Below are 25,829 nucleotides of genomic sequence, written 5' to 3' on the forward strand. Positions count from 1 at the left end.
ATATTTAAAACGTATAACCACCCCAATATAAAAAATTAAAAATAATATAGCCGCCGGCTATACTACTTTATTTATTTATTTTATGTATAGTCGCGCTCCTATAGAGCAAGAGGAATGCAGCTCAGCTTCTTATATTTGATTCAGCCCAGTCTCTTTGGTAGTATAGCCGAACGGCTATACTCATTTTTATTTTCACATATAGCCGGCCGGCTATACATTTTTGGGTTATATTTGTTAATCAAATTAGTTTGGTTTTTGAACCATATCAAGGAAAACCCCAAAGCCAAGTGTAAAGGCCATAAAACCCATCTCCCACCGTCTTCGTTTGTTTCCGTAAACCCTTGTTCCTTTTCTCTGTCTGTCAACAGAACAGCCAAATGCTCCTCTGCAACATTCTCATTTCTAGTTGAAGGCGTTCAAGAAACGAAAAGGTTTCTCTTCTTCTCTGTGTTGGGCCTTTGGATTGGCCATCCATGGTAATGTTGTGCGAATTTCTTTTTCTTTTTCTTGTTCTTCGTTTTCTTAGTTTAGTTTGATATGCTTTACTCCTTGTTGCATGTCATAATTTTGCCCTATGAATTTGTTCGATTAATTGCAATCATTGATGCCATTTATTGTTGGAATTGAGATAAGCCCCATTTGAGATACGGATCTGGGCTCGCTTTTCCCTTTGGGGTTGACGAAATTGGGTCCATTGGATGTCTCTGCCCATCAGTTATTAGATGGAATTCACACTAAGTTGGTTTAGTTTTGATATAAGAACAAAGGAAAAGAGAAATCTGTAACCTTTGTTTCTGGTTCCTGAAATTGTTGTTGAATCTCACTTATTATCAGAAGCAGATTTCAGTAGGTGTGTGTGGAACAGTTTGAGTGATTGAGTTTTATGTGGTCTTTGTATTTATTTCCCATCCATCACGGTGTCTATGAAGAAAGCATTGGAAAAGTAGAGAATTTGGCAAGTTTATGTTCTCCGAACATTTTTAAGATTTGGTTAGAGTCACTGTAATGCTGTTTTTCCTTCTATATTCTGTTTGATATATATAGCTATTACGTGCATGTTTTTACTTTATAGAGAAGCTCCAAAATTTGGTAAAATTGTAATTGCATGTATGTATCTAGATTCCCTATTGGTGTCGTATAAACAGTTTCCTTTTAAGTAGTAATACTTGAATGCAAAGAATCTGTATTTTTCAATGTTATTAAATTTTCAAGCACTACGAGAAAATAAAGACATGGGTCTAAGCATGTGCAGGAAACTAGTGAAGGAAACATGTGGCGTTCTACGATATTGCATAAGAGACGTGTTGAATTTAAAGTTGTGTATTGCATTACACACTACCCAACCCACCTTGAATTTGGTCTTGGTAGCATGCCTCCTTGTAATTTGTGAAATAGATATACTAGGTTTTAGTCCATATAGCATTTCTGAGTAAATAAGTGTCAAATCTGTCTAATTAATGATGTGGGCATCCATAACAAACCTCTTAAGGTTTATCAACGAAGGAGGAAACGATCAGCCAATCCAACATTATCATTATGGTTGGGTTGAAATTTTAGAGCAGCTTTCCTTCTTTGTTAGTTTCCTAGGTTCTCTAGTTTTCCACATTTCAGTTGTATTTTTAGTTTTCCAGATCTCAGTAGGATTTTTAGTTTTATCAAGGGATTTTTATCCTATTGTCTCTAGGTTTTAGTTTGCTATAAATACCCCCCATGTAGTTCTTTGGAATTCAGAGTTGAGTTATTGAGTAAAGTTTTACTGCATTATGTTTACAGGTGGACAAGCCAGTTGAATTTTTGAAGTTATGTGTTGCATTACACAATAATTCACTCACCTTGAATTTGGTGTTTATAGCAGACTGCATTTTTATTACATATAGCATTTCTCAATGTTTAGTTTGTCTAATTATTATGCTTTTTAATTAGATTATGCATCTGAAAAAGAAAAAGGAAAATGTTGCACTGAGTGCAGTAGATGATGAGGTATTGACTATCAGTAGAAGTTCTAGGAAAATCCTCTTGGAGGTTTAAGTTAAATTTATCCTGATATTTCATTGTATTGCAAATAGATATCATGGATTTCTCCAATCCAAGACATCAACAACATGGGAAGTTGACGAAAACAACCAAAATTTCTTCTTATAGTTATGTTTTCTGAGTTGGTGTCTCATGCCATGCCTTAATTCTATGTTAGTTATTCTCTTCCAGCTACATATTACATTGTTGAATTTGTGTGAACCAGAAATTTAGGTGTCTCATGTCTCAACTATGGTGATTTAGATGGTGATGGTGATTTTATGGCGTGCTACAGGGTGATTACTTTTATATCATCCAAGGTGGTATGGAACATATGCATGTTCTCGGTCTTTTGTCATGCACAGGGCTCATTTGGGTTATTAACTGAAACTATTGCAGTGGATTACTGCTCTTCTTTTAGGAGTTTTGAAATTTGGAGAAATTTGATTGGTTGATGAACTGCTTGCCTCTTGGGGCAGAATGGGGGTTTGGAATCTGGAAGCTTTGCTTTTATGCTGTGGACTTGCAGAGCTTGTGGAGATCTTTTTTGGAAAAGAATTCTGAAGAGGAGTTTGGTGGCTCTAGCACAAAGACTGTTATATCACATGGTAGAGGATTATGGATTTCAGATAACAGTTGGTAGGCAAGTGCATTTTTTTCATGGTATGACGTGTCTAATTGCCCTTTGAAGAATGCTTTTCTTGATTTGGCAGCTGATAAAAATGGTTGTGTGTGATGGAGATGGTATCTCTCAGATCCCTATATTTTTAGAGAATCTGAATGAATGAGAGCTGGTTTTTGTGTTGGATTCCTTTTAAGACTTTAATAGCGGTGAAGGTTGTAGAATTGGGGTTTGATGACTAATTGAGTTGGACTTTCAATAGGGGAAGAAGTTTGATGCAAAGACCTTTTTAAAATTCTTTTCAGTGGAAAAGTTTGGGACAGGCACATCCCCCCCAACTTTTTATTTGGATTGTGCTCATTAGAGAGTTTTGATGATTACTTGATGAAAATGGGAAGCTTCTGGTCAGTGTTAATAGATGCTATGTGTAAGAGCTAAAATGAACCATGTATCATTTACATTTTTATTGTTCAGTGCCCAGGGAGCTATGGGATTACATATGTTATATCTTTGTGCTCTCATGCGGATGCTGAAAAGTGTCATTGACGTTCAATTGCAGGTTTATTATAATAGAGAGGTTTGGTAGGCAGTACCTTTTCATTTGTCCTTGTGTTTGTGTTAAGAGAAATATCATATAGCATTTGAAGAGTAGCACTGTGTCATGAGGTTAAAGGAATTCATCGAGAAGATTATTCTATTTCTAGGGGGCATATGAATACTTTTGTTTTGTTTTTTAATTGGTTCTTCTTCTCTTTACAATTTCAGTGGGATGCACCGTCTCTATATGACTTATGTTAGCACCTCATAACAATTTTATTTTAATTATTTATGAGGTGTTTTTAATTTTTTCAAACTTCTCTTAGGGAGTAATATTGGAGGTGAGGGGATGAAATGGGGTTTATCCAAAATGGGGGTGTTTAAGGATAAACCATACTAAAGGGAATCCATTTGGTGTTCAATCCTTGCTCTTTCCATGGAAAGAAATTTTGTGTAATGCTGCCCCACCTAAGGTAGCTTCTTTTGCTTGTACAGCATCTTTGGGTAAGGTTTTAACAATAGATAATGTAATTGGACAACTCGCACTTGTCCATCAGTTGTGTTTGTGAAAGCAAGCAGAGGAATCTGTAAATCACTATTTCTTTGTTGCATGTTTGCTAGGAAATGATGCTATTTTTCATCCTCTCTCTCTGTCTCTCTCACACACACACACACACGCGCAGTCTTTTTGGAATTCCTTGGGTGATGATAGCTACAGCTGATGTGTTTGTGGAGTCCATGTATGGTTTGTCAAGAAGACTAATAACATAAGTTGGAGTCCACCATTGCGTTCTTCATGGTGTCTGTGGCTGGAGCAAATTTTTTGTTATTTTGAGGGGATAGAGCATTCATTATGGAAGTGAAACATGAATTTTTTATGTTACCATTTGATTGGAAGATGAAGATAGTCTGACTTTTTCTTTTTCTTTATTCCCCATTTTGGATTACGTTCTTCCTTGCGCTCGCTTGGTGTTTTGAAATTAAAACCTTATGCATTGAAAAACTTGTCTTCAAAATTAAAAGGAAGTGCATGAAGTTCTAGTGTTTGATTCCTGTGTTTAAACTGACATTTTTTTTCCTTCTTGGAAACAGAGGTTGGTGCAACTTTTGGGGATGCCTCTTCAGTAATATATGAAACTCCTATTTCAAACATATAAGAGGGTGAATTACTCTCTGACTTTAGGGTTTAGGTGAGAATGTTAATACAGAGTTCCTTTCCTAGTTCAATTGAAGCTGCTCTATTTTTTGTATTTTAACCATGTGTCACAAGATGTCTTATGTAATTGGGTGCCTGCTGCTGAAACTCGGCAGATGTGTACAAAATGTGACTCTCATTGCAGCTGCAGAAAAGCTCAACTAAACTCAAAGGAAAATAAGAATACTGATGATTTGCCATCCTTACTTTTTCCAAGAGGTTCTTCCCAGCTGCCAGCAGTCAGTATAATGTCTGAAAGTAGTGCACCTAATCTCGTATATAAAAGGAGGAAATTTTGAAGAAACTTTGTCACCATATTTTCAGAAGATCCAGAAAAGGAAGAGAGAAAGAAGAGAGAGATCCTAACCATAATTATCATAATTTATATCAAATTGATCACATTGATCCCAAATAGAATTCCAAACCTGACAACTCATGCGAAATTTTACCATAGCCTTGCTTTTGGTATAATTTCTAGTTGATGATCAGTCCCATGTGTAATTCTTGTTTCTCTACTGCAACTAGTCAGTCCAAATTAACAACTCTTCGGCCAAATCCGGTTTTCATTGCTTACTTTCAGTTCAATTTGGTTTGTTTTCATGTTATGTATCCACTCCATAACAAGATTTGTTGCTGTTACTTTTATAGTAGTGATTCAGACTTTGTTATTCTATTTCACAACTGTTTATGATTGAATCGAATTCTCTATTTCGTATTTACACTAAATAATAGTCCTTAAATAGATGGGAACTAATCTATGCTAGCTCCCCACTCGGAATTCAGTAGTTTGATTGAGAGTCAGGTTACTTAAGACGCAAGTAATTATTTATTAATCAATCTATTAGACTATCTCGAATGCTAATAGTGGCACGCTCACATCTCACACAATTTCTCGACCTATGGCTACGGTAAAGCTATTTGGGATAAACAAATTTCTTGACCTATGGCTACGGTAAAGCTATTTGGGGTAAACAATAATTGGTTAAACAACATGATCATGCATGCCAATCTCTTTTTACTCTCATTAGGGATGGTCACGCTTGATGTGCAAGATCTGTACTTTTACAGAGGATAACTTTGTTGCCGGTCATTTGATTAAGTTTAGCCTCATTGTAGAATTAAATTATTATGTTCTTATACGTCTACAACCAATTCTCTTTTTCAGGCTGGGATATAGTATTAAGGTGACTCGGCCCAAAGGTATTTATAATAGTTTAATTTCAATTTAGATACAAATTGAGAAAAGAAAAAAAAAAAAAAAGAATAAATAAATTTAAATTGATTGGGTTAAATTGGTTAATCAAATTAGTTTGGTTTTTGAACCATACCAAAGAAAAAACCCAAAACCAAAGTGTAAAGGCCATAAAACCCATCTCCCACCGTCTTCGTTTGTTTCCGTAAACCCTTGTTCTTCTTCTCTGTCTGTCAACAGAACAGAACTGCCAAATGCTCCTCTGCAACATTCTCATTTCTAGTTGAAAGCGTTCAAGAGACGAAAAGGTTCCTCTTCTTCTCTGTGTTGGGCCTTTGGACATCCATGGTAATGTTGTGCCAATTTCTTTTTTACTTATTTTTCTTGTTCTTCGTTTTCTTAGTTTAGTTTGATATGCTTTACTCTTTGTTGCATGTCATAATTTTGCCCTATGAATTTGTTCGATTAATTGCAATCATTGATGCCATTTATTGTTGGAATTGAGATAAACGGTTTATTATAAACCCCATTTGAGATACGGATCTGGGCTCGCTTTTCCCTTTGGGGTTGACGAAATTGGGTCCATTGGATGTCTCTGCCCATCAGTTATTAGATGGAATTCACACTAAGTTGGTTTAGTTTTGATATAAGAACAAAGGAAAAGAGAAATCTGTAACCTTTGTTTCTGGTTCCTGAAATTGTTGTTGAATCTCACTTATTATCAGAAGCAGATTTCAGTAGGTGTGTGTGGAACAGTTTGAGTGATTGAGTTTTATGTGGTCTTTGTATTTATTTCCCATCCATCACGGTGTCTATGAAGAAAGCATTGGAAAAGTAGAGAATTTGGCAAGTTTATGTTCTCCGAACATTTTTAAGATTTGGTTAGAGTCACTGTAATGCTGTTTTTCCTTCTATATTCTGTTTGATATATATAGCTATTACGTGCATGTTTTTACTTTATAGAGAAGCTCCAAAATTTGGTAAAATTGTAATTGCATGTATGTATCTAGATTCCCTATTGGTGTCGTATAAACAGTTTCCTTTTAAGTAGTAATACTTGAATGCAAAGAATCTGTATTTTTCAATGTTATTAAATTTTCAAGCACTACGAGAAAATAAAGACATGCGTCTAAGCATGTGCAGGAAACTAGTGAAGGAAACATGTGGCGTTCTACGATATTGCATAAGAGACGTGTTGAATTTAAAGTTGTGTATTGCATTACACACTACCCAACCCACCTTGAATTCGGTCTTGGTAGCATGCCTCCTTGCAATTTGTGAAATAGATATACTAGGTTTTAGTCCATATAGCATTTCTGAGTAAATAAGTGCCAAATCTGTCTAATTAATGATGCGAACATCCATAACAAACCTCTTAAGGTTTATCAACGAAGGAGGAAACAATCATCCAATCCAACATTATCATTATGGTTGGGTTGAAATTTTAGAGCAGCTTTCCTTCTTTGTTAGTTTCCTAGGTTCTCTAGTTTTCCACATTTGAGTTGGATTTTTGGTTTTCCAGATCTCAATAGGATTTCTAGTTTTTCCAGATTTCTAGTTTCCTAATTTATTTGGGTTAGGATTTCAGTTTTATCAAGGGATTTTTATCCTATTGTCTCTAGGTTTTAGTTTGCTATAAATACCCCCATGTAGTTCTTTGGAATTCAGAGTTTTATTTTCCAGAGATTGGAATTCTGGTTTGAAGCCAAACCCCTTAGTGTGAAGCCCCTGGAGTGATTCCATACCTATTTTTATTCGTTTAATTTTCTGTTTTCATTGTTTTCGCTTCCGCTAATCTGCCTAAATCTACAGTTCACCCATATCCTATATCAATCAATATGCTCTTTTTTCAATTTATTTTGCATCTGGTAGAAAAAAAAGAGAAAATTCTGCTTTCACCGCAGTAGATGATGGGTTATTGACTATATGGAGAAGTTGTAGGCAAATAGACTCCACATATTGGTCCAAGGCATAGAGAATATGTTAAGTTGACAAAAAGAACCAAAAGTTTTACATACGGTTATGCTTTATGAGTTGGTGGCTCATGCCCACGACCTTATTCTGTTTTAGGTATTCTCTTCTGGTTACATTTTGCACAGTCAAGTTTATTATTTCTTTTAGTCTTAACGAGAAACTTAGGTGCGTCAAATATGTAGATGGCAATAAGATGGTGCTGATACTGGTTGCTGTATTGACGTAACAATTTATTATTAATATATACCTGGTGTCAATTTGGACAAATTTTGATGTATCATCTTGGATATGGCATGCTACAAAGTGAGTACTTTATGTTGTCCTTGTTGTCCTTGTGCTTAAATATTGTAAGTTATGGGTCTTTCCAGTATCCATAGGGCTTGTTATGATTAATAACTAAATCATTGCAGTGCATCACTTCTCTTTTTCTAGGGGTTTGAAAGTTTGGGATAATTTGATGGGTTGAAGTCCTGGTTGCCTCCTGAGGAAGAACAGGGGCTTGGAAAACTGGAAGTTCAGTTGCTTTTATGCTGAGGACTTGGAGAGCTTGTGGAGATATGATTTGGAAAAGAATTCTGATGAGGAGTTTGGTGCTTTGAGGACAAAGGTTGTTATATCAAGTGGTAGCAGATTATGGATTTCAGATAACAGTTGGTAGGCAAATGCATTTTATGCATCATACGTGGTGTGGAAATACCCCTTGTTTTATTTTGCAGCTGATGAGAACAGTTTGGTGTATGATGAAGGTGTAGCTATTGAAATCATATGTTTGAACGTCTAAGAAAATTTGAATCTGGGTTTGGTTAAGGATTTCTTTTAAGACTTTAATTGGAGGAAAGGTTGGTGGACTGGGGGATGGTGGGTCAAGTGGAGTTTTAATGGGGCGCGAAGACTTTTGTTAGTGCTCTTTTGGGTTTGAATCCGGACTCTTTTCACTAGAAAGATTTGGGACAGGGAACATCATTCATTATAGGATTCTGATGATCGAATATTTGATCTAAACAGGATGGTGCTAGTTAATAGATTCTATATGTGCAAGAACATTTTATTTTTTGGTATCATGCAAATGGTTTCCTTGTAAATGGCATTCCTTAAATATAAACAATCTTAATTTTCAATTTTATTAGGTTTCCAAGTATTGGAATAGAAAAAGATGTTCATCTAAGTATGTGCAGGAAATAGATGAGGGAAATATGTAGATTTGTACGAAGTTTTACTGCATTATGTTTACAGGTGGACATGCCAGTTGAATTTTTGAAGTTACGTGTTGCATTACACAATAATTCATTCACCTTGAATTTGGTGTTTGTAGCAGACTGCATTTTTATTACATATAGCATTTCTCAATGTTTAGTTTGTCTAATTATTATGATTTTTAATTAGATTACGCATCTGAAAAAGAAAAAGAAAAATGTTGCACTGAGTGCACCAGATGATGAGGTATCGAATATCAGTAGAAGTCTAGGAAAATCCTCTTGGAGGTTTAAGCTAAATTTATCCTGATATTTCATTGTATTGCAAATAGATATCATGGATTTCTCCAATCCAAGACATCAACAACATGGGAAGTTGACGAAAACAACCAAAATTTCTTCTTATAGTTGTGCTTTTTGGGTTGGTGTCTCATGCCATGCCTTAATTCTAAGTTAGTTATTCTCTTCCAGCCACAATTTGCATTGTTGACTTTGTGCTAACCAGATGCGTCAACTATTGTGATTTTAGATGGTGCTATTATTATGCTGATACTGGTTGTATTGATATCAATATACCCAGCACAAGTTTCAACAAAATTTGTATATTATGGCATGCTACAAGGTGATTACTTTTATGTCATCCAAGGTGTTATGGAGCATATGCACGTTCTCGGTCTTTTGTCATGCACAGGGCTCATTTGGGTTATTAACTGAAACTATTTCAGTGGATTACAGCTCTTCTTATAGGAGTTTTGAAATTTGGAGCAATTTGATTGGTTGATGGACTGCTTGCATCTTGAGGCAGAATGGGGCCGTGGAATCTGGAAGCTTTTCTTTTATGCTGTGGACTTGCAGAGCTTGTGGAGATCTTTTTTGGAAAAGAATTCTGAAGTGGAGTTTGGTGGTTTTAGCACAAAGACTATTATATCACATGGTAGAATATTATGGATTTCAGATAACAGTTTGTAGGCAAGTGCATTTTTTTAATGGTATGCAATGTCTAATTGCCCCTTGAAGAATGATTTTCTTGATTTGGCAGCTGATAAAAATGGTTGTGTGTGATGGAGGTGGTATCTCTCAGATCCCTGTATTTTTAGAGAATCTGAATGAATGAGAGCTGTTTTTTGTGTTGGATTCTTTTTAAGACTTTAATAGTGGTGAAGGTGGTAGAATTGGGGTTTGATGACTAATTGAGCTGGACTCACAAAAGGGGAAGAAATTTGATGCAAAGACCTATTTAAAATTCTTGTCAGTGGAAAAGTTTGGGACAGGCACGTCCCCATATTGCTATTCGAGAGTTTTGATGATTACTTGATGACATGGGAAGCTTCTGGTTAGTGTTAATAGATGCTATGTGTAAGAGCTAAAATGAACCATGTATCATTTACATTTTTGTTGTTCAGTGCCCAGGGAGCCATGGGATTACATATGTTATTTCTTTGGGGTCTCATGCTGATGCTGAAAAGTGTCATTGACGCTCAATTGCAGGTTTATTATAATAGAGAGGTTTGGTAGGCAGTACCATTTCATTTGTCCTAGTGTTTGTGTTAAGAGAAATATCATATAGCATTTGAAGAGTAGCACTGTGTCATGGAGTTAAAGGAAAGTCATTGAGAGGACTATTCTATTTCTAGGGGACATATAAATACTTATGTTTTTTTTAAAATGGGTCTTCTTCTCTTTACAATTTCTATGGGATGCACTGTCTCTATATGACTTATGTTAGCACCTCGTAACAATTTTATTTAATTATTTATGGGGTGTTTTTAATTTTTTTCAAACTTCTCTTAGGGAGTAATATTGGAGGTGAGGGGATGAAATGGGGTTTATCCGAAAGGGGGTGTTTAAGGATAAACCATACTAAAGGGGATCCATTTGGTGTTCAATCCGTGCTCTTTCCGCGGAAAGAAATTTTTAGTAATGCTGCCCCACCTAAGGCATTTTCTTTTGCTTGTACAGCATCTTTGGGTAAGGTTTTAACAATAGATAATGTAATTGGACAACTCGCTCTTGTCCATCAGTTGTGTATGTGAAAGCAAGCAGAGGAATCTGTAAATCACTATTTCTTTGTTGCATGTGTGCTAGGAAATGATGCTATTTTTCATCCTCTCTCTCTCTCTTAGACGCACACGCACACACACACACACACACACACACAGTCTTTTTGGAATTCCTTGGGTGATGATAGCTACAGCTGATGTGTTTGTGGAGTTCATGTATGGTTTGTCAAGAAGACTAATAACATAAGTTGGAGTCCACCATTGCGTTCTTCATGGTGTCTGTGGCTGGAGCAAATTTTTTGTTACTTTGAGGGGATAGAGCATTCATTATGGAACTGAAATATGACTTTTTTTATGTTACCATTTGATTGGAAGATGAAGATAGTCTGACTTTTGTCTATTTCTTTATTCCCCATTTTGGATTACATTCTTCCTAGCGCTCACTTGGTGTTTCAAAATTAAAACCTTTTGCATTGAAAAACTTGTCTTCAAAATTGAAAGGAAGTGCATGAAGTTCTAGAGTTTGATTCCTGTGTTTAAACTGACATTTTTTTTTTCTTCTTGGAATCAGAGGTTGGTGCAATAGAATGGAGAAGACTTTTGGGGATGCCTCTTCAGTATTATATGAAACTCCTATTTCAAACATATAAGAGGGTGAATTACTCTGGGACTTTATAAGAACGTGCACCAGATATTAGTGAGGTTGTTTCAGGTGAAAATGTTAATACAGAGTTCCCTTCCTAGTTCAATTGAAGCTGCTCTATTTTGTGTATCTAACCATGGGTTACAAGATGTCTTATGTAATTGGGTGCCTGGTGCTGAAACTTGGCAGATGTGTACAAAATGCGACTTTCATTGCAGCTGCAGAAAAGCTCAACTAAACTCAAAGGAAAACAAGAATACTGATGATTTGCCCTCCTTACTTTTTCCAAGAAGTTCTTCCCAGCTTTCAGCAGTCAGTATAATGTCTGAAAGTAGTGCACCTAATCTTGTATATAAAAGGAGGAAATTACGAGGAAACTCTGTCACCATATTTTCAGAAGATCGAGGAAACACAAGAACTGGTGATTATCTTTCTTTTGTAAATTTTAATGTTCCTTCAGAAGATCGAGAAAACACAGGAACTGGTAAGAAACAACTTGTTGATTCGCAGATAGAGCATGAAACTAAAGCCACTCGAGCGTCTCCTCCTTTATGCAATAGAGAGTCTCATGTTTTAAATTCAGAATCTTTTAATGGATGTTCTGTTGGTGGGGAATTAATTTCTGATGAAGCACCTAAAAACAATGTGCAAAAAGTTTTAGAGGCAAACAGCGTAAATGATAGTTGCTCATCATCAAAGTCAAATATGGAGCATCTGTCAGCAGTCAGAATAATGTCCGAAAGTAGTGCACCTAATCTCGTATATAAAAGGAAGAAATTAGGAGGAAACTCTGTCACCATATTTTCAGAAGATCGAGAAAACAAAAGAACTGGTGATTATCGTTCTTTTGTAAATTTTATCGTTCCTTCAATTGCTGCTAAGAAACAACTTGTTGATTTGCACATAGAGCATGAAACTAAAGCCACTCGAGCGTCTCCTCATTTATGCAATAGAGAGTCTCATGTTTTAAGTTCAGAATCTTTTAATGGATGTTCTGTTGGTGAGGAATTAGTTTCTGATGAAGCACTTAAAAACAATGTGCGAAAAGTGTTAGAGTTAAACAGCGTAAATGATAGTTGCTCATCATCAAAGTCAAATATGGAGCATGCTTCAACTTCCATGAAGACTGAAGTAGATGAAAATGGTGAGTGCTCCTCTTCTAGTGTGATAGTCATGGAAGCTGTGGGAGACCTGTCTGAAAAGGATCTATGCATCTCTATTCTTAGAAGCCATGGACTGCTTGGGGATGTTCAGGCTACCAGGATTTGTCGTTCTGCTGAAGACACTGGTACCAGTTGCAGTGACAGCTGTCATCGGTCATGCAAAATTTGTAGTCGTGCTGGAACTGCTCTGAAAATGCTGATTTGTGATAATTGTGAAGAGGCATTTCACATGTCATGCTGCCACCCCTGTATAAAGAAAGTACCTTTTGATGAATGGTTCTGCCATTCTTGTTTGAGAAAGAAGCAAATTTTAAAGGAGAAAGTGGCTAGAAAATCACCGAATATCACCAGTGTCATGTGTAGGAATGCATCATCTAAAGGCCAAGTGAATCCTATACTGTTAATGTTAAGAGACATTGAGCCATATGCAACCAGTGTTCGGTTTGGCAAAGGGTATCAAGCGGAAGTTCCTGACTGGTCAGGCCCAATAAATGAGTATGTTCATTCAATAATTTATTCTTAACTTTTTGAAACTTTTTATGCAGGTTAAATGCATACTGCCTTCACAAATTGGATGGATAACCTTGTTAAATTTATAGGCTGCTTTCTTTCCTTGTCACTCTTCCTTTCCACTCTAAGTTACAGTTGAATTGGTACTTTGACTTTCTGATTGTTCCATTATGTGGTTTATAGTAGCGTAAGTAGTTTTCCTTAGTTATTCTGTCTTATATCCTTGTTTTCAAAGCACTTAGCACGCCAGGTAGGAAAGATCTCCTTCTGTGTGCTGGTTGTATTCCTGAACAATTTGTTGATTGTCCTTCTTCATAGCTATTTGTGTGGGATCTTCTGTTTTCATGCGCGTTATGGAAAGAAACATTTTCATCATCTCCTGCCCTTTTTTGAATTGCTATTTTCTCTCTTTTGGCATGCTGCTTACAAGTTACAGTTTTTATTGTTTTGTTTGATATAGTGATATTGATGGCATTGGCGAACCATTGGAATTAGATTCTTCGGAGTATGTTAGATTGAATGTAAGTCCTTAATGTGTCTGTGCATTTGTAATCAGCATTTTCATTTGGCAAGGATGATTTGGAAATTCTATTGAGCAATGGCCATTTTTCATTGTAGGAGCTGAACTGCAATAAACCTTCTAGAGTTAGCTCTATAGGTAATTGGCTTCAATGTCGAGAAGTTGTAGATAGTGCAAATGGAACTATTTGTGGCAAGTGGCGCAGGTAATTTGTTTATGGTTTTATGTTAACTTAGCACTTAATTGGAACATGTGATGGTTATGATTTGACTCTTTGGTTGGAAATTTTTCTGAAAAATATGTATAGTATTATTATATTTGGCAAAATTACTTTAATGGAGAATATGAAACACTGATATAAATGAAGGAAAGTTGTTTGTGACTTGTCAAATTTGATAATTATAAAGTTATTTGACTGTCCCCAGTGCAATTGCAATCTTTTCTTATGTTAATATTTAGATACTGGCATATTGTACAAAGTTGAAGCTGCACTTCTCCCCCTTCTTTTCTCTCTTGTTTTTTTATTGTCGTGTCTTGTACATATAATTTGAGTTCTGATGTGGCAATGATAGGCCGTCTGAGTAAAAACAGAGGTATGATCAATCATAGAATATTTGTCAAACAGATCAATAGTTGGGCATGGATGAGGAAGTGAAGAGTAGCATGGGATGCTAAGTCAAACATGTAGTGATTTTTACTCTAAAATAGGCATGATTCATGAGTCTTAGCTCAAGTGGCATGGATGAAGAGCTGGATGCAAGCAAACATAAAATAAATAATGGGCATGAAAGATGGGGAGAAAAGCTACAAGAACTTACTGTAAGCAAATAAGTATTATCTAAAAACTTGCAAAGTTAAGGTAGAGATAAACTACAAATTGTAATAATGTTAAATGATAAAGAGTGGTGAGAACGATGGAAGGTCATTGAAGGATGATTAAATGAAAGTTTTTCCTTGGATCAAGGAAGATGGGAACAGAACGGGTTTTAGGACCAGATGGAATTCTGATTGATCTGTGGAGATGTTTAGGAGATGAGGGTGTCTCTTGGCTAAAAAAATTATTTTATAATAGTATGATGGTAAGGAAATGCTTGAGTGGCAAAAATTGATGATTCATACACACCCAAAAGTAAAATGATGAGTCATAGTATGAAACTTTGGAAGAGTGATTGAAACTTTATGATTTCTCTCGTTTCTTTCCATCCAAATAACCAAAATTACAGGTAACACACTACAACCTCAATGACTCGAACCTTCACTTCCCACCCCCAAAATGCTGTGCTTTTCACTTGAAAAAGGTTTTGTTACAAATTCAGAACTAGTTTTATACTATTTGATCAAAATTTGTGTTATATCTCTTTCGCTCTCCTAGATTGATTTTCTACTTATTGTTGATTATGTTATACATCTTTAACATTATGGGAAATTCTCATATAGCAGGGCTCCTCTTTTTGAAGTCCAAACTGATGACTGGGAGTGCTTCTGCTCTATCCTTTGGGATCCAAGCCATGCTGATTGTAATGTGCCTCAGGTGGACATATCACTGACAGTCTTCATATGTCTTGGGTTTTTAGATTATTTTTGGATATTTAGACCATATCATGCAACTCTAAGAAGAAAAGGTATAGCAAATTCTTACTGACAGGGTCCTCAAATGTGCTCACATTTTTGCAACTGCTAGATTCTGTGGTCTTCACCACAGTATTCCTACTCAAGCCTCTATTGCCTAAATCTTCAAAGCCATCAGTACCATTTGTGTCCTCCATTACCGCCATCATCTCCAAACCAAAGTTATCTTAATTGTTTCACAAAAACATATCTGAGTTTGTTGAAGAGTTAACTACTATATCCTATGTTAAAACCTTTCTTGTTCCTCTTTTACTTCTATTATCCGAAACACTGAAATTCTCTTGATTCTTTTCATAAAAGGACAACGATGTTAAGGTTGTTGTTTTTAGTTCGTGGGTTAGAAACTTAGAATTTCTTTGATTCTATACTTTGGTTAGGATTTTTGAGGTTGTCATTGTTGAGTTTTTGGGTAAGAGATACTTGAATGAGAGGAATCTAGTGAAGAGATGCAACTTCACCTTCAATGTTTAGTCTTGGCAGCATATTTTTATTGTGAAAAAGCTTGGTAGAAAACACTTCACTATCATTTTATCTTTCTTATGCCTATCAGATTTTGTTGACAGTTTTATAGTCTGTTCTATAGTATTTCTATTATTAACTCTAATGCAAACTCTCCTTTTATGTGTCTGGCTCAGGAACTGGGAACGGATCAAGTTCTGAAGCAACTGAAGTATATTGAGACGGTCAGTGTAAATAACTCAATGAAACTACTGAAATTTTGAAGGATAACCCAAACAAAAAGAAAATGAAAAGAAAAAGGTTGATATATTTCCTGAGTATGTTGAAATATTTTGGTAACGAAGAAACTCAGAGGGTATGGGCCAAAATAAATAAAAATGAGCTAATGGTTGGTACGTACAAGATTGTACAGTTCAAGTTACACGTGTTCATTTTTTCTGAGGGAGGTATGGATAGATTTATTGAGGGAATTGAGATGAGACATTAAATTTTACTATTGAATTGATGATTAGTTACTAATTCCTTTGCAAACTTATTGGGGAAACATGTGTTGTAGTGAATTTCTGGCATATCTAAACTTACATAATGTTTCATAGTTTTAAATTCATGTGCTTTTTGTCAGAACAAAGTTCCTGAAAATCCTTTTTAAAATTTACCAAGTTCTTGAAATTCCCTTTTAAAATTCTCTCAAACATGTGCTAATGGCTAACTGGAGTGTAATACATCAGTTTGTGTACCATTTTTTTTCCTTCTGGTTTGTCTTTGGGTTCTCATTATTTAGTATAACATGCAGCTGAGGCCCCGGCTATCTGCAAAACGGCATACTTTGGATGGCACCAAGAGTACTGGTGATTTACAAAACCCCATAACAGATGCAAAAAGTATACAAACTCTATGATATGATGAGAACTCAATAAAAGTGTCGATACAAACCCAGCTTGTTACTCATGTTGTACATTTATTTCATACATAACAAATTGGGTTAGAAATTTTCACCGCAGTTGAATGTGTTATGATATAGGCAAGTATATGTTTATGAGCTACTGTCTTGGTGCGCCTCTCGTTTTTAAAGTTTTTAACCTCAGCAGTGTTTGATTTTCATCTTTTAATGGGTGAACTGAAATGTGGAATGGATGGACGAAGAACTACAAAACTAAATTGTGAATATCATATTGTTCATGATTTTCATAACGAAAAATATACGACCTAGGATTTTCAGCTCTCTTGGGAAAGCTTGTAGTAACTATAAATGTTTCCTTGATTTTATTCCATTAAAGTTTCGTTCTCTGATTAACACTACCTATAAGCTTTTGTGACAAGTCTTGGTGGATTTCATCATAAGTTGAAGGTGTTGTTGATTGGTGGATTTCAGAGCGAAACGACAACAGAGTAAGATTTCCTGGTCTAGTTTATTCGAGGATGAGCATTTTCCACAAAACAGAATTTCAGGCATTGTTTCCAGTGTAGTGTGATATCCAGATGAAACTGAAAATGGTTCCATTCTCAGGTTGCAAAAAGTATCGCCTCCACTAAAATTTCATTGGAAAAAGACAAATTCAATTGCGTTGTTCAAGTCTAAAAGTCTAAACCTTAGTCTGTCCCAAATTTCTGTATTAAATAAATAAAATAAAATTTGTCAACGGTGGAAAGAAGGCCATGACTTCCAAACTAGTCTTCTCATATTCAAAATCCCATGGCACCTTTGGTAGTGTGCGTGAGTTGTAGTTTAGCCTATCGCTCAAACTAAAAGTAAAAATAAAAGTGTGAAACTGATGCTGATAGTTATTGCTAACAAGTTATTTGGTAAGATATTGGTGTCGTAAATGTTTTGGAAACAAAAGTTGCCTCCTGTGAGGTGGTTGCATATTGCAACGTCGAATTTTCTCTATTCAACGAAATTAATAATTTGAACTTGATTGCAAACCAAATCAAACTATAGGGCTGGATTTATCAAAATTGAAATGAAAAAAATGAGCGAAACAAACCAAATACAACAGGATGTTCAACTTGAAGTTAATTCGGAGCCCAAGTCTCAAAACTATTTTTCACTTCTGAAAGATAACTAGAGAGAGAGAGAGAGAGAGAGAGAGTATATTCTTGTACAAGAAGAAAAAATTGATACACCACACGTTAAATTTTAAGTTAGTGCGAGGCATTTGGAATTAAGAAACACCCAATGACTGAGATGACAAAAATGCTATATGAAAATTCATAACATTTCAGAATATCAAACTTTGTCCTTTAGTTCTGCTATTGGAACATAAATGACAGACTGTTCATGCAAGAGAGATTTATTTGACTTCTTTGCCTTGGCATTTTGAAATTTCAGTAATTTCTGTCTCATATTTTCTAGCCTACCTTTGGCTTTACATAGTCTCTCCATTTCCAATTCTGCAACTCGACATCCACCTCCAGCAATAAGGTTGGCCTTCTTCTCCTTTGTTCTTTCTTTCAAAAGCTTCTTCAAGCTCACATTATCACTCAACTCCATTCCATCCTATATGAAAGCAAACCAACACATGAGTCATAATTAGGGGTAAATATACTATCTATCTAAAAAAATCATACAATTCTCTCATCTGTCACAAAAGTTCAACAAAAATAAGTTGAGGTAGGCACACAATTTTCTATACCCTTACTAACACACTGACAAAAATAAAGGTAAGTCGCAACTGTTTAAAAGAAGATTTAAGGCATGTGAAATAGTTGATGACAAAGTGGGGTTGTTCCTGAAGAACTCCATGATACACCAGAATTCTTCCACACAAAACAAAGTTGATGAGAGTAAGAAATGGGGACTGATTGAGATCACAAGTCTGTTGAAGGGCAGTTGATTTCTATCAGTAGGCTGTGACTATCTGCAGGACGCTTAAAGATTTTTGGATAAAAAAGGGAGGTTGCAAATTTACAAAAACTCAAAACTCTTATTCTGAAGGAAAAGATCCAAAATTAAGAAACTAAGCAAAGCTCAAGTCTCACAAGCAAAATAACTACTTCACTATTTTACTGATAAACACGTGGCCACAATGACAGTCAAAACACAGTAACCCTTAAAATAACCATAATACCAATGACCCTGGAATAATAAGAAAATTCCTAATTTTTATCTTTTATGATAGGCCAAGACCTTGTTTCTCTTTGCAGGTGACCCACATGAAGATCCTTTCTGTTGATTTTTCCTCAAAGGGCTGCTTAATGATTTTGGGTGCTTTCTCCGGAAGGATTTCTTAACATTTCTTGGAGAATGGACCACAGTTTCAGCTAAGAAATCATCTGAATCTGATGCCATGAGATCAGCAGCTTTTTCAGTCACATTTTCATGTGTGGATTCCTTGGAGATTCCAGGAGTAACAGTGTGAAGGTTTGTAGCACTCTCTTCCTGTTGCGCAAAAGATCCATCATACTCTTTGTTGAAAATATTTCCAACAAAATACCGTTGATTTTTATTTAGCAGTGAAAACTCAAAGACGCTAAAACAGATAAAGGAAAAAAGAAAAAACACAGTGATAGGTATATTAAAAAATACAGAGACTACTAGCTCACCTTTCTGGTTTTGAGGGCTAAGTAACGTGCGTTCTTAAACCATTTACTAACCTGGAAATTGCAACTTAAAAAGGATTAAAACAATGGAAAATGTAAGAAAAGCATAAGCTTCAATCCCGTATTAATATCCCAGTGACACTGACTTCACAGATCAGATACCACAAAACTCACGCCTACGCATTTAAATTCTCTGAGACTTGAACCAAAACTTCCAATAAAGTAAAATCCAGAAAGGCAAATGTATTTGACTGGATGAAAAACATATCGGTAACTTTTAAACTAATTTTTTCTCGATCCAATATGGCACGCAGTAAGACTTATAGAGCGGGTTCATCAATCGCCATTACCTTCTCAGGATCTAGTCCCAACTCTTTTGAAAGATTCTCTTTCACATCTCTAGAAGGAAGTTCATTCTCAGAAAACACTTGGCGCAGCTTCTGGAATAGGAAATTACAGCACAGAATTTTAGTCAAGAAAATATCAAGTACTGCCTTCAGATTTATAAATACCTCTACCTGAAAGCATAAGGAGATAGACAGAGAGAAGGGAGAGTCATGTTCTAATACCTCTACTGCCTTGCGAGGTATTCGGAAACATGCCCTTCTAACTTGAGTATCTGGAGGATGTTTACTTTTCACTTCTGTAGGGGTGACATCTGGAATTCTCTCGCTTTCATAGAGAGTCATAAGGGTGCTGGCTGCATCAGATTCCTTTTCTCTCCGCTTTCTTTTAACAGGACCCCAGTCTTCATCATCACTAATTTGTTCATGCAAAGGACCATCTTTTCCAAACATTTCCTTGTAGGGGAAAGAAATATGTATTATACTGTGAATATCTGACCTTTACCTCAAAAACTGGTGATGTAACAACAAAATGGGGAACTGTAGCCCATAATTTTGCATGAAATAGAAATTTATAATAAACCCCAAAGAGATCTATATTGATTACATTATGATACAAGCATTTCATAGGTTGACAATATATCCAAACAGACTGTTTTATATGCCAAGATGACTGCAAGCAAACAACTGTAGGGGTCAAATTATTGGTTTCTAAGTAATTTCATTTTCTGGAAACTTAGCATTCTCCTTCTGTCAGACCCAAATGCGGCATCCAATTGAAATTAAATCTGTAAAGGTACAAGGAATCAAAGGTCATGCTCTCATTAGAAAATTAGACATTACATTTCTGTTTTTAGACTAGTGTTTTTACGAGCTTTTCAAAAGACTCAAGAGTCTTCTGTAGCTTTATGTTGTCAATTTGGAGCCTATTATTAGTAGGAGCAGGGTATAGTTCAAGAGTCAAGTTTCCTTTCTGTTTGTACTTGAGGAAGACATTGCTATCTAGAGTATTCTATATGTCTCTCTCTGCCTACATGAAGTTTCCTCATGTAACCACAAGATGACTAAAATGCACACATTTAATTTTCTCAAAGTCCCACCAATAATTCATCTCTATTCTATTTGTCAGGGAACAAGTTAAAAAAAAAAGCTCAAAAAATTTGGGCTGCGTACTCACATCATATAACTTCTTATAATCAACACGTCTTCTCTGTCTGCGGCCAGAAACAACTTCCCCATCAGTAGACTCATCAGAACCTACACTGACATCAGTTGACAATTCATCATCTGATGCATTGTCTTCGGTGCCTCCCATGCTGAAGCTGCAGCTGTTCTCGTTCCTTTCTGGATTATAATCATCATCTTCAGAATCATCTGAAGGCCATTCTTCATCTGGGTTTAATAACGAATTCTCACCATCAGGGAAAGCGGCTTCTTCCTTGAAGACATCCTATCCCATGGAGAGAGTAATTACATGAATTACTAAATTCTGAAATCAAAAGTAAATAGTGGGGGAAAAGTTGGCATTTCTAGATAATTCTGGTAATGACTAACCTGCCAACCACAGTCATTGGAAAAGCAGGTCCCAAGATGAGCATTGACTACTTCTATATTTCCATTTTACACTCGCAAAATTTGCAAAACCAGCCTTGATCTCCTCGAGGAACTGTAGATTATCAATTGAACTTAAAGTAACCTTTTGCTAACAAAATCTAATTGGTATTCACCAAAAGGTCCAAAACAAATTCAGAAAAGGTGAGAAACTTACTATTTTCAGTATCCAAGGGAGGATCCAGACATTTTTGGTGGAATGCAGAATTGCATGTCCCATCACAGAGTATAATATCATTATCGGGGAACGCTTCATTCAACTTGCACTTCGCACAGAATATCTAACAATAACAAAAACTAGTATATAAATAAGCATGCAACCAAGACAATGTGGCAACACCTCATACGAGGTATTATATCAAAGGCAAAACCATTCTTGCTAGCCTAAAACCACAGAACCATTCTTGCAAACCCAAAACCATTTCATTAGTATCCTAGGCTTTGGAGCTGTCTGAAAAGCAAGACCTTAGCCAAGACCGCAAGGATCGCTCATTCTTTAATTCTCAATCTATTGCATGCTTTTGCAAAAGTTTCTAGCGCAACTGGTTATTTCAAATGGCCCCTTTCAGCACACATCCACACAAACAGAATGTGCGTTGCTTTATTTTCTTGTTACAATAAATTAGATTCTTGAGAGAGAGAGAGAGAGAGAGAGAGAGAGAGTCAGAGAGTGAGAGAAACCAAAAGGATAACAATGACATCTACTTACATGTTCATGATAAACAGATCCATCTGCAGCAATAACAGAATCTGCCATGCTACCCACTGAACTCAGAGAATACAGTTGATGAATAGCATCACGGATTCCAAGCTTACATTTCAATATCTGTTTCTTAGCTCTTTGTAGTTCCTTTTCTGGCTTAATCTTTTCTCGGCTGTGATAGAAATAAAAAATTAAAAGAATTACAACATTGAGCTATTTGCTGAAGAAAAGAGCTCTAGAAAACACACAATCTAATAAAATGATAGAAATTATAAATTCAATCAAATGATATCAAAGAATTAACTTCCAACACTATCCAGTCGCATCTTTATTACATTCCTCTTAACATAAATACTTATTGTTGAGAAACCAGAGCATGCATGGTTCAAATGGTTACTTTATCAAATCTTCAAAATTTCAATCCTCTCTTTCTAAGTCTAGCTTAAACATTGATAATTAAGTTAATTTTATCATACCTCTGACCCTTCCAACCTTCACCAGAATAAGCATCAATTAGGTTCTGCTCCAGCTTTATTTTAATCAGCAGGTATCTTGTCCTCCTCTGCAAGCGAGAAGTTTCATCTAACTCCACCTTATCCTTTTGTAATTTCTTCTTTCTTCTCCTTTTTATTCTAAGTTTGACTTCCCCATCAGCATTTTCCCCTTTCTTGTCAGAGTCCTTGAATGAGAGCTTCTCATCCTTAAGTTTCACAGAAGACAGCTTCTTGGAAGAATTTGTATCATGTACCTTATGAACTCCTTTTCTACTCATCAACTTTTTATCAGTATCATTATTCCTAGAGCCCTTCCTTATAGAGTCAGCACCTCTCTTCTTCGACAAGCATGAAGCAATAATAGTTTTGGACCTTGGCTTTATTTTTTTAACATGGGAAACTTTGCCACCTTTTCTAAATTTTGGTGATGAAATTAGCTTTGCCACAGAATTGGAATAACGAGGTTTTCCTGACTCCTTGAGGGATGACTTTTTTCCAAGACCACGCATTCTGCTAACCAATGTATCAATACTGAAAATCCAAACACAAAATGGGTTAGTATTAACTTTTAAAGATAGAAAAGAAAAAAAAAAGGACCAGAAACAATGACAGGATAGAGCAGAGAAAAGTTTTACAGCACAAAATTTTGATAGAAAAATCTTAAGAGTTATCAGGTTAATTTAGTTTTGCAGAGTTTATATGTTTTAATTGCTGGCATCCCCTACTTCAAACATTTTAAATAAAGTTTGTCTCTGCATTGAAATTCTGGAAAGAATTTATGACAACTAGATGAATAAAGTGCCCTCTTGGCCAAGTGAAGTTAATTACTGGATACAAAAGAACAGCTTCAAGAAAGAAAAGACAGTGCAAATTAGCCAAGAAAAAGATGAAGTCAAATTCGATCGTCTTTCCTGCAAAGAGGGCACCTTCTTTCCTCAGCTGATATGGAATTGTCAAAAGTGTGAGTAATGTGTGTAGATATATCATAACAGATTACTAAACAAAGCAATGAAACATAATGTCATCTCAAAAGAGACAAGTCATAGTAAGGCGACTTCTTTTGTTAGAAGCAGAAGCTCAATGCAAACTCACAAGAGCAGTGATCTCGTGCCTCCCAATTGGAGGATTTGATTTTGAAAGCTCAGATCACAACATAACAAAAACTGGAACAGAGCGCAAAAGATTCAAGCTTCAAACCAATTTCAGTCAAGTAAGCAAATTGAGAGGTAAAGGCAACATGGGAAGCTCACCTGAAAAAGAATAGAGATCTATGAACTGCTGGGCTTTGAAGCTGCTACAAAACATACATATATATATACACCACGTATACATTCATATATACAAGAAAAGAAGTATTGGAATTGTCGAGTTATTGATGGGTTTTGGATTAATTGCTCCAAGAATTTCAAATTTTGAAAAAATTTGGGTTCTTGGGGTTTTCCCCAATGGTGCTCTCTGGGCAGTTTCTACTCTCCTCCCCGAAGCGCCACCCAACGATCTCTCTCTCTCTCTCTCTAAAAGTCCTGTCTATTTATAGTCTTCTTCATTTTGGGAATGATCAATCAATCATATGTGTCTAATAAGTTTCTGTTTTCGAATCGATGAATTCTTGTACAAAGAGGGTACAAATCTGTTGACCCAAAAAAATAAAGGATACAAATCTGTTATGATTCAGGCATCCCTTTTCTCGCTACACTAGAAAATCAAAAAAATCAAAATAAAAATTCTTGGAGCAATGCCTATATATAGAATATATAGACAATAAGCCCCCACCCTTTTGTCTATTTTAACTGCATTTTCTGTTTGGTTTGTTGCTTGACTTTCTTTCATGCCTTTTCTCAAAAATAAAATTTTCTTTCATGTCTTTGTGTTTTTTTTAATTTTTATTTTTGCTCGATTCACTGTTTTTTCATGTATTTGAATGACTTTAACTTAAATAATTAAAGGGTGTATAGCAAAATATTCTCTTGTTGGAGCACAAATTTATGCTCTTTGGAATTACATTTGTAACTTGTAAGATGAGCAAATTCAAGGACTAAAAAGGTATCGATGTGGTGCTAGCCAATGATTCTTCAACCGTCAAGTGATTAGTAATTTTGATAGAATTCGACTAAAGTAGTAGGATTAGAGCAGAAAGTATTGCGTAACTTAGATTGGTATGTATACTAGCATGGATGAGTCTCTTCTGAACTTGCGTAATTTAGGCAAGTCTCGGTTCTTAGCCGTTTTGGCTTTATTCAGACTTCCGTTCTTATTAGTCTCAGTTCTCAGGCGAGTACATAATGCGAGATTTTTTTTTTTTGGGGGAGTACAACATATTCAACATGGCCTCATTTGAGGGTATTTGTGTCTTTTCATTTTTGTGTGTGTAACCTATACTTCCTGGTCCCATAAGAAAAAGTTTTATACCCAATATAGTACAGTATATGATGTAAATTCTTAGGTTCCATTTGAATGGAAGGATTATAAAGAAAGGATTTGGATTTGACAACGATGCTAAATTTGCTATAAAAACAAAAACTATATTAGATTGAATGTATTTGAAATAACTAGATGTTTAATTTTTTAAATGACTATATGCAATCTAAGGAATCATTTGGAATCCATTTGTTTTCTTCCTTTCTTTCTTGTCTAAATTTGGGCATACATGGATTATAATAGTCTAAACAAACAGTTTTACTTTATAATCGCATCTAGATCCATGGACTTGGAATTCATCTATCCAAATGAAGTCTTATTGTTTTGTTATACTTGAGGAGACCGAACTCTTTAAACTATACCTCTTGAGTATGTGGTATAGATTGCAATTCTAACAATACAAACATACTAAATTGTCTAATTATACCTTTTATTGTTTTGCTCATGTTGTTAGGTCATGTTTTTGGGTCAAGGAATGTATTACGTTGAGATATACTACGGTTAGTCGCTAGTGGGACAAGAATTTTGTCAATATGAAAGTAGCAGATTGTGAGTTAATAAACCCTTTTTTGCTATTTAGTAGGCCATAAGACAAGCAGGAGCTAGTATAATCATCTTTGGCCCAATTGGATGTATGAATTTGACAAAACAAAACTAAGTGTGGGCGGATGCCTCAACAATTAAATTTCAACCGCATTCGCGTGGGCGGCTGATGGTAGAAAACTTCCTACCACCTTTGTTTGTTGATCGTTATTGGCAATTTAGCATCACCAACCCCAACAGGAAGTTCCCATTAGTGATGAATCTTATACAAAGATTATGAGGTAGATTGGGGAGGTTGGATTCTAGATTTTATTTAAATGTTTGATGTTTGCGTAGGAACGTGCTCAATTTGCCCGGAATGATTTTCGTCACAAAAATTCATCTTTCCCTCTGTTCCCCTGAATACTCTTGATTATATTGGCAAGAGAATTGGTGCATAACTCAGAGGGTTTAGCAATTGATGGGTATGATATGCTACAAAACCACAATTTCTGACCACAAAATTGATGGGTGTGATTAATTGATG

General features: G+C 35.7%; 2 protein-coding genes and 1 long non-coding RNA gene across 13 annotated transcripts; 2 read left to right on the plus strand and 1 right to left on the minus strand.

Annotated features, from left to right (window-relative positions):
* The first annotated feature begins 197 nt into the window (after positions 1 to 197).
* Positions 198 to 4,573, plus strand: LOC103323650 (uncharacterized). Of its 4 annotated transcripts, none has more exons than XR_016123963.1 (2): positions 198 to 476; positions 4,265 to 4,573. It is a non-coding gene; the product is annotated as an uncharacterized LOC103323650 (long non-coding RNA). The 4 variants fall into 4 exon arrangements; XR_016123961.1 differs by lacking the exon at positions 198 to 476 and adding an exon at positions 483 to 2,676; XR_016123960.1 differs by lacking the exon at positions 198 to 476 and adding an exon at positions 483 to 2,656.
* A 1,101-nt stretch (positions 4,574 to 5,674) lies between these two features.
* Positions 5,675 to 16,650, plus strand: LOC103323651 (RING/FYVE/PHD zinc finger superfamily protein). Of its 8 annotated transcripts, XM_089045605.1 has the most exons (12): positions 5,676 to 5,907; positions 7,432 to 7,629; positions 7,716 to 7,836; positions 7,966 to 8,140; positions 9,462 to 9,660; positions 11,298 to 11,438; positions 11,559 to 13,027; positions 13,503 to 13,563; positions 13,661 to 13,767; positions 15,000 to 15,093; positions 15,827 to 15,874; positions 16,444 to 16,650. In XM_089045605.1, exons 7-12 carry the CDS (start codon positions 11,559 to 11,561, stop codon positions 16,546 to 16,548), a joined length of 1,884 nt encoding a protein of 627 aa, XP_088901731.1. In that variant the 5' UTR covers positions 5,676 to 5,907; positions 7,432 to 7,629; positions 7,716 to 7,836; positions 7,966 to 8,140; positions 9,462 to 9,660; positions 11,298 to 11,438; the 3' UTR covers positions 16,549 to 16,650. The 8 variants fall into 8 exon arrangements, with proteins under 8 accessions (XP_088901732.1, XP_088901731.1, XP_088901729.1 ...); XM_089045603.1 differs by lacking the exons at positions 7,432 to 7,629; positions 7,716 to 7,836; positions 7,966 to 8,140 and having other exon boundaries at positions 9,452 to 9,660; XM_089045604.1 differs by lacking the exons at positions 7,432 to 7,629; positions 7,716 to 7,836; positions 7,966 to 8,140.
* Positions 16,651 to 17,831: 1,181 nt separating this feature from the next.
* Positions 17,832 to 23,999, minus strand: PRHA (pathogenesis related homeodomain protein A). The gene is given in 12 exon segments (XM_008225657.3): positions 17,832 to 18,147; positions 18,778 to 19,029; positions 19,194 to 19,244; positions 19,541 to 19,630; positions 19,760 to 19,990; positions 20,712 to 20,984; positions 21,089 to 21,144; positions 21,147 to 21,200; positions 21,303 to 21,426; positions 21,855 to 22,020; positions 22,325 to 22,873; positions 23,593 to 23,999. Coding segments are annotated over 11 exon segments (2,094 nt in total). The 5' UTR covers positions 22,852 to 22,873; positions 23,593 to 23,999; the 3' UTR covers positions 17,832 to 17,877.
* Between the last annotated feature and the right edge of the window lie 1,830 nt (positions 24,000 to 25,829).

Source organism: Prunus mume, linkage group LG2 (genome assembly GCF_029339155.1).
Source record: "Prunus mume cultivar Tortuosa linkage group LG2, ASM2933915v1, whole genome shotgun sequence".
NCBI classification, from domain to species: domain Eukaryota; kingdom Viridiplantae; phylum Streptophyta; class Magnoliopsida; order Rosales; family Rosaceae; genus Prunus; species Prunus mume.

What these genes read in the sequence shown, in the direction of transcription:
- LOC103323651 (XM_089045600.1), top strand. Translation starts at nt 11,445, where the DNA reads ATGTTAATACAGAGTTCCCTTCCTAGTTCAATTGAAGCTGCTCTATTT. An exon ending in ATTTGTGGCAAGTGGCGCAG is followed by an intron (nt 13,768 to 14,999) that starts GTAATTTGTTTA and finishes ATTCTCATATAG; the next exon opens with CAGGGCTCCTCTTTTTGAAG. An exon ending in CTGATTGTAATGTGCCTCAG is followed by an intron (nt 15,094 to 15,826) that starts GTGGACATATCA and finishes TGTCTGGCTCAG; the next exon opens with GAACTGGGAACGGATCAAGT.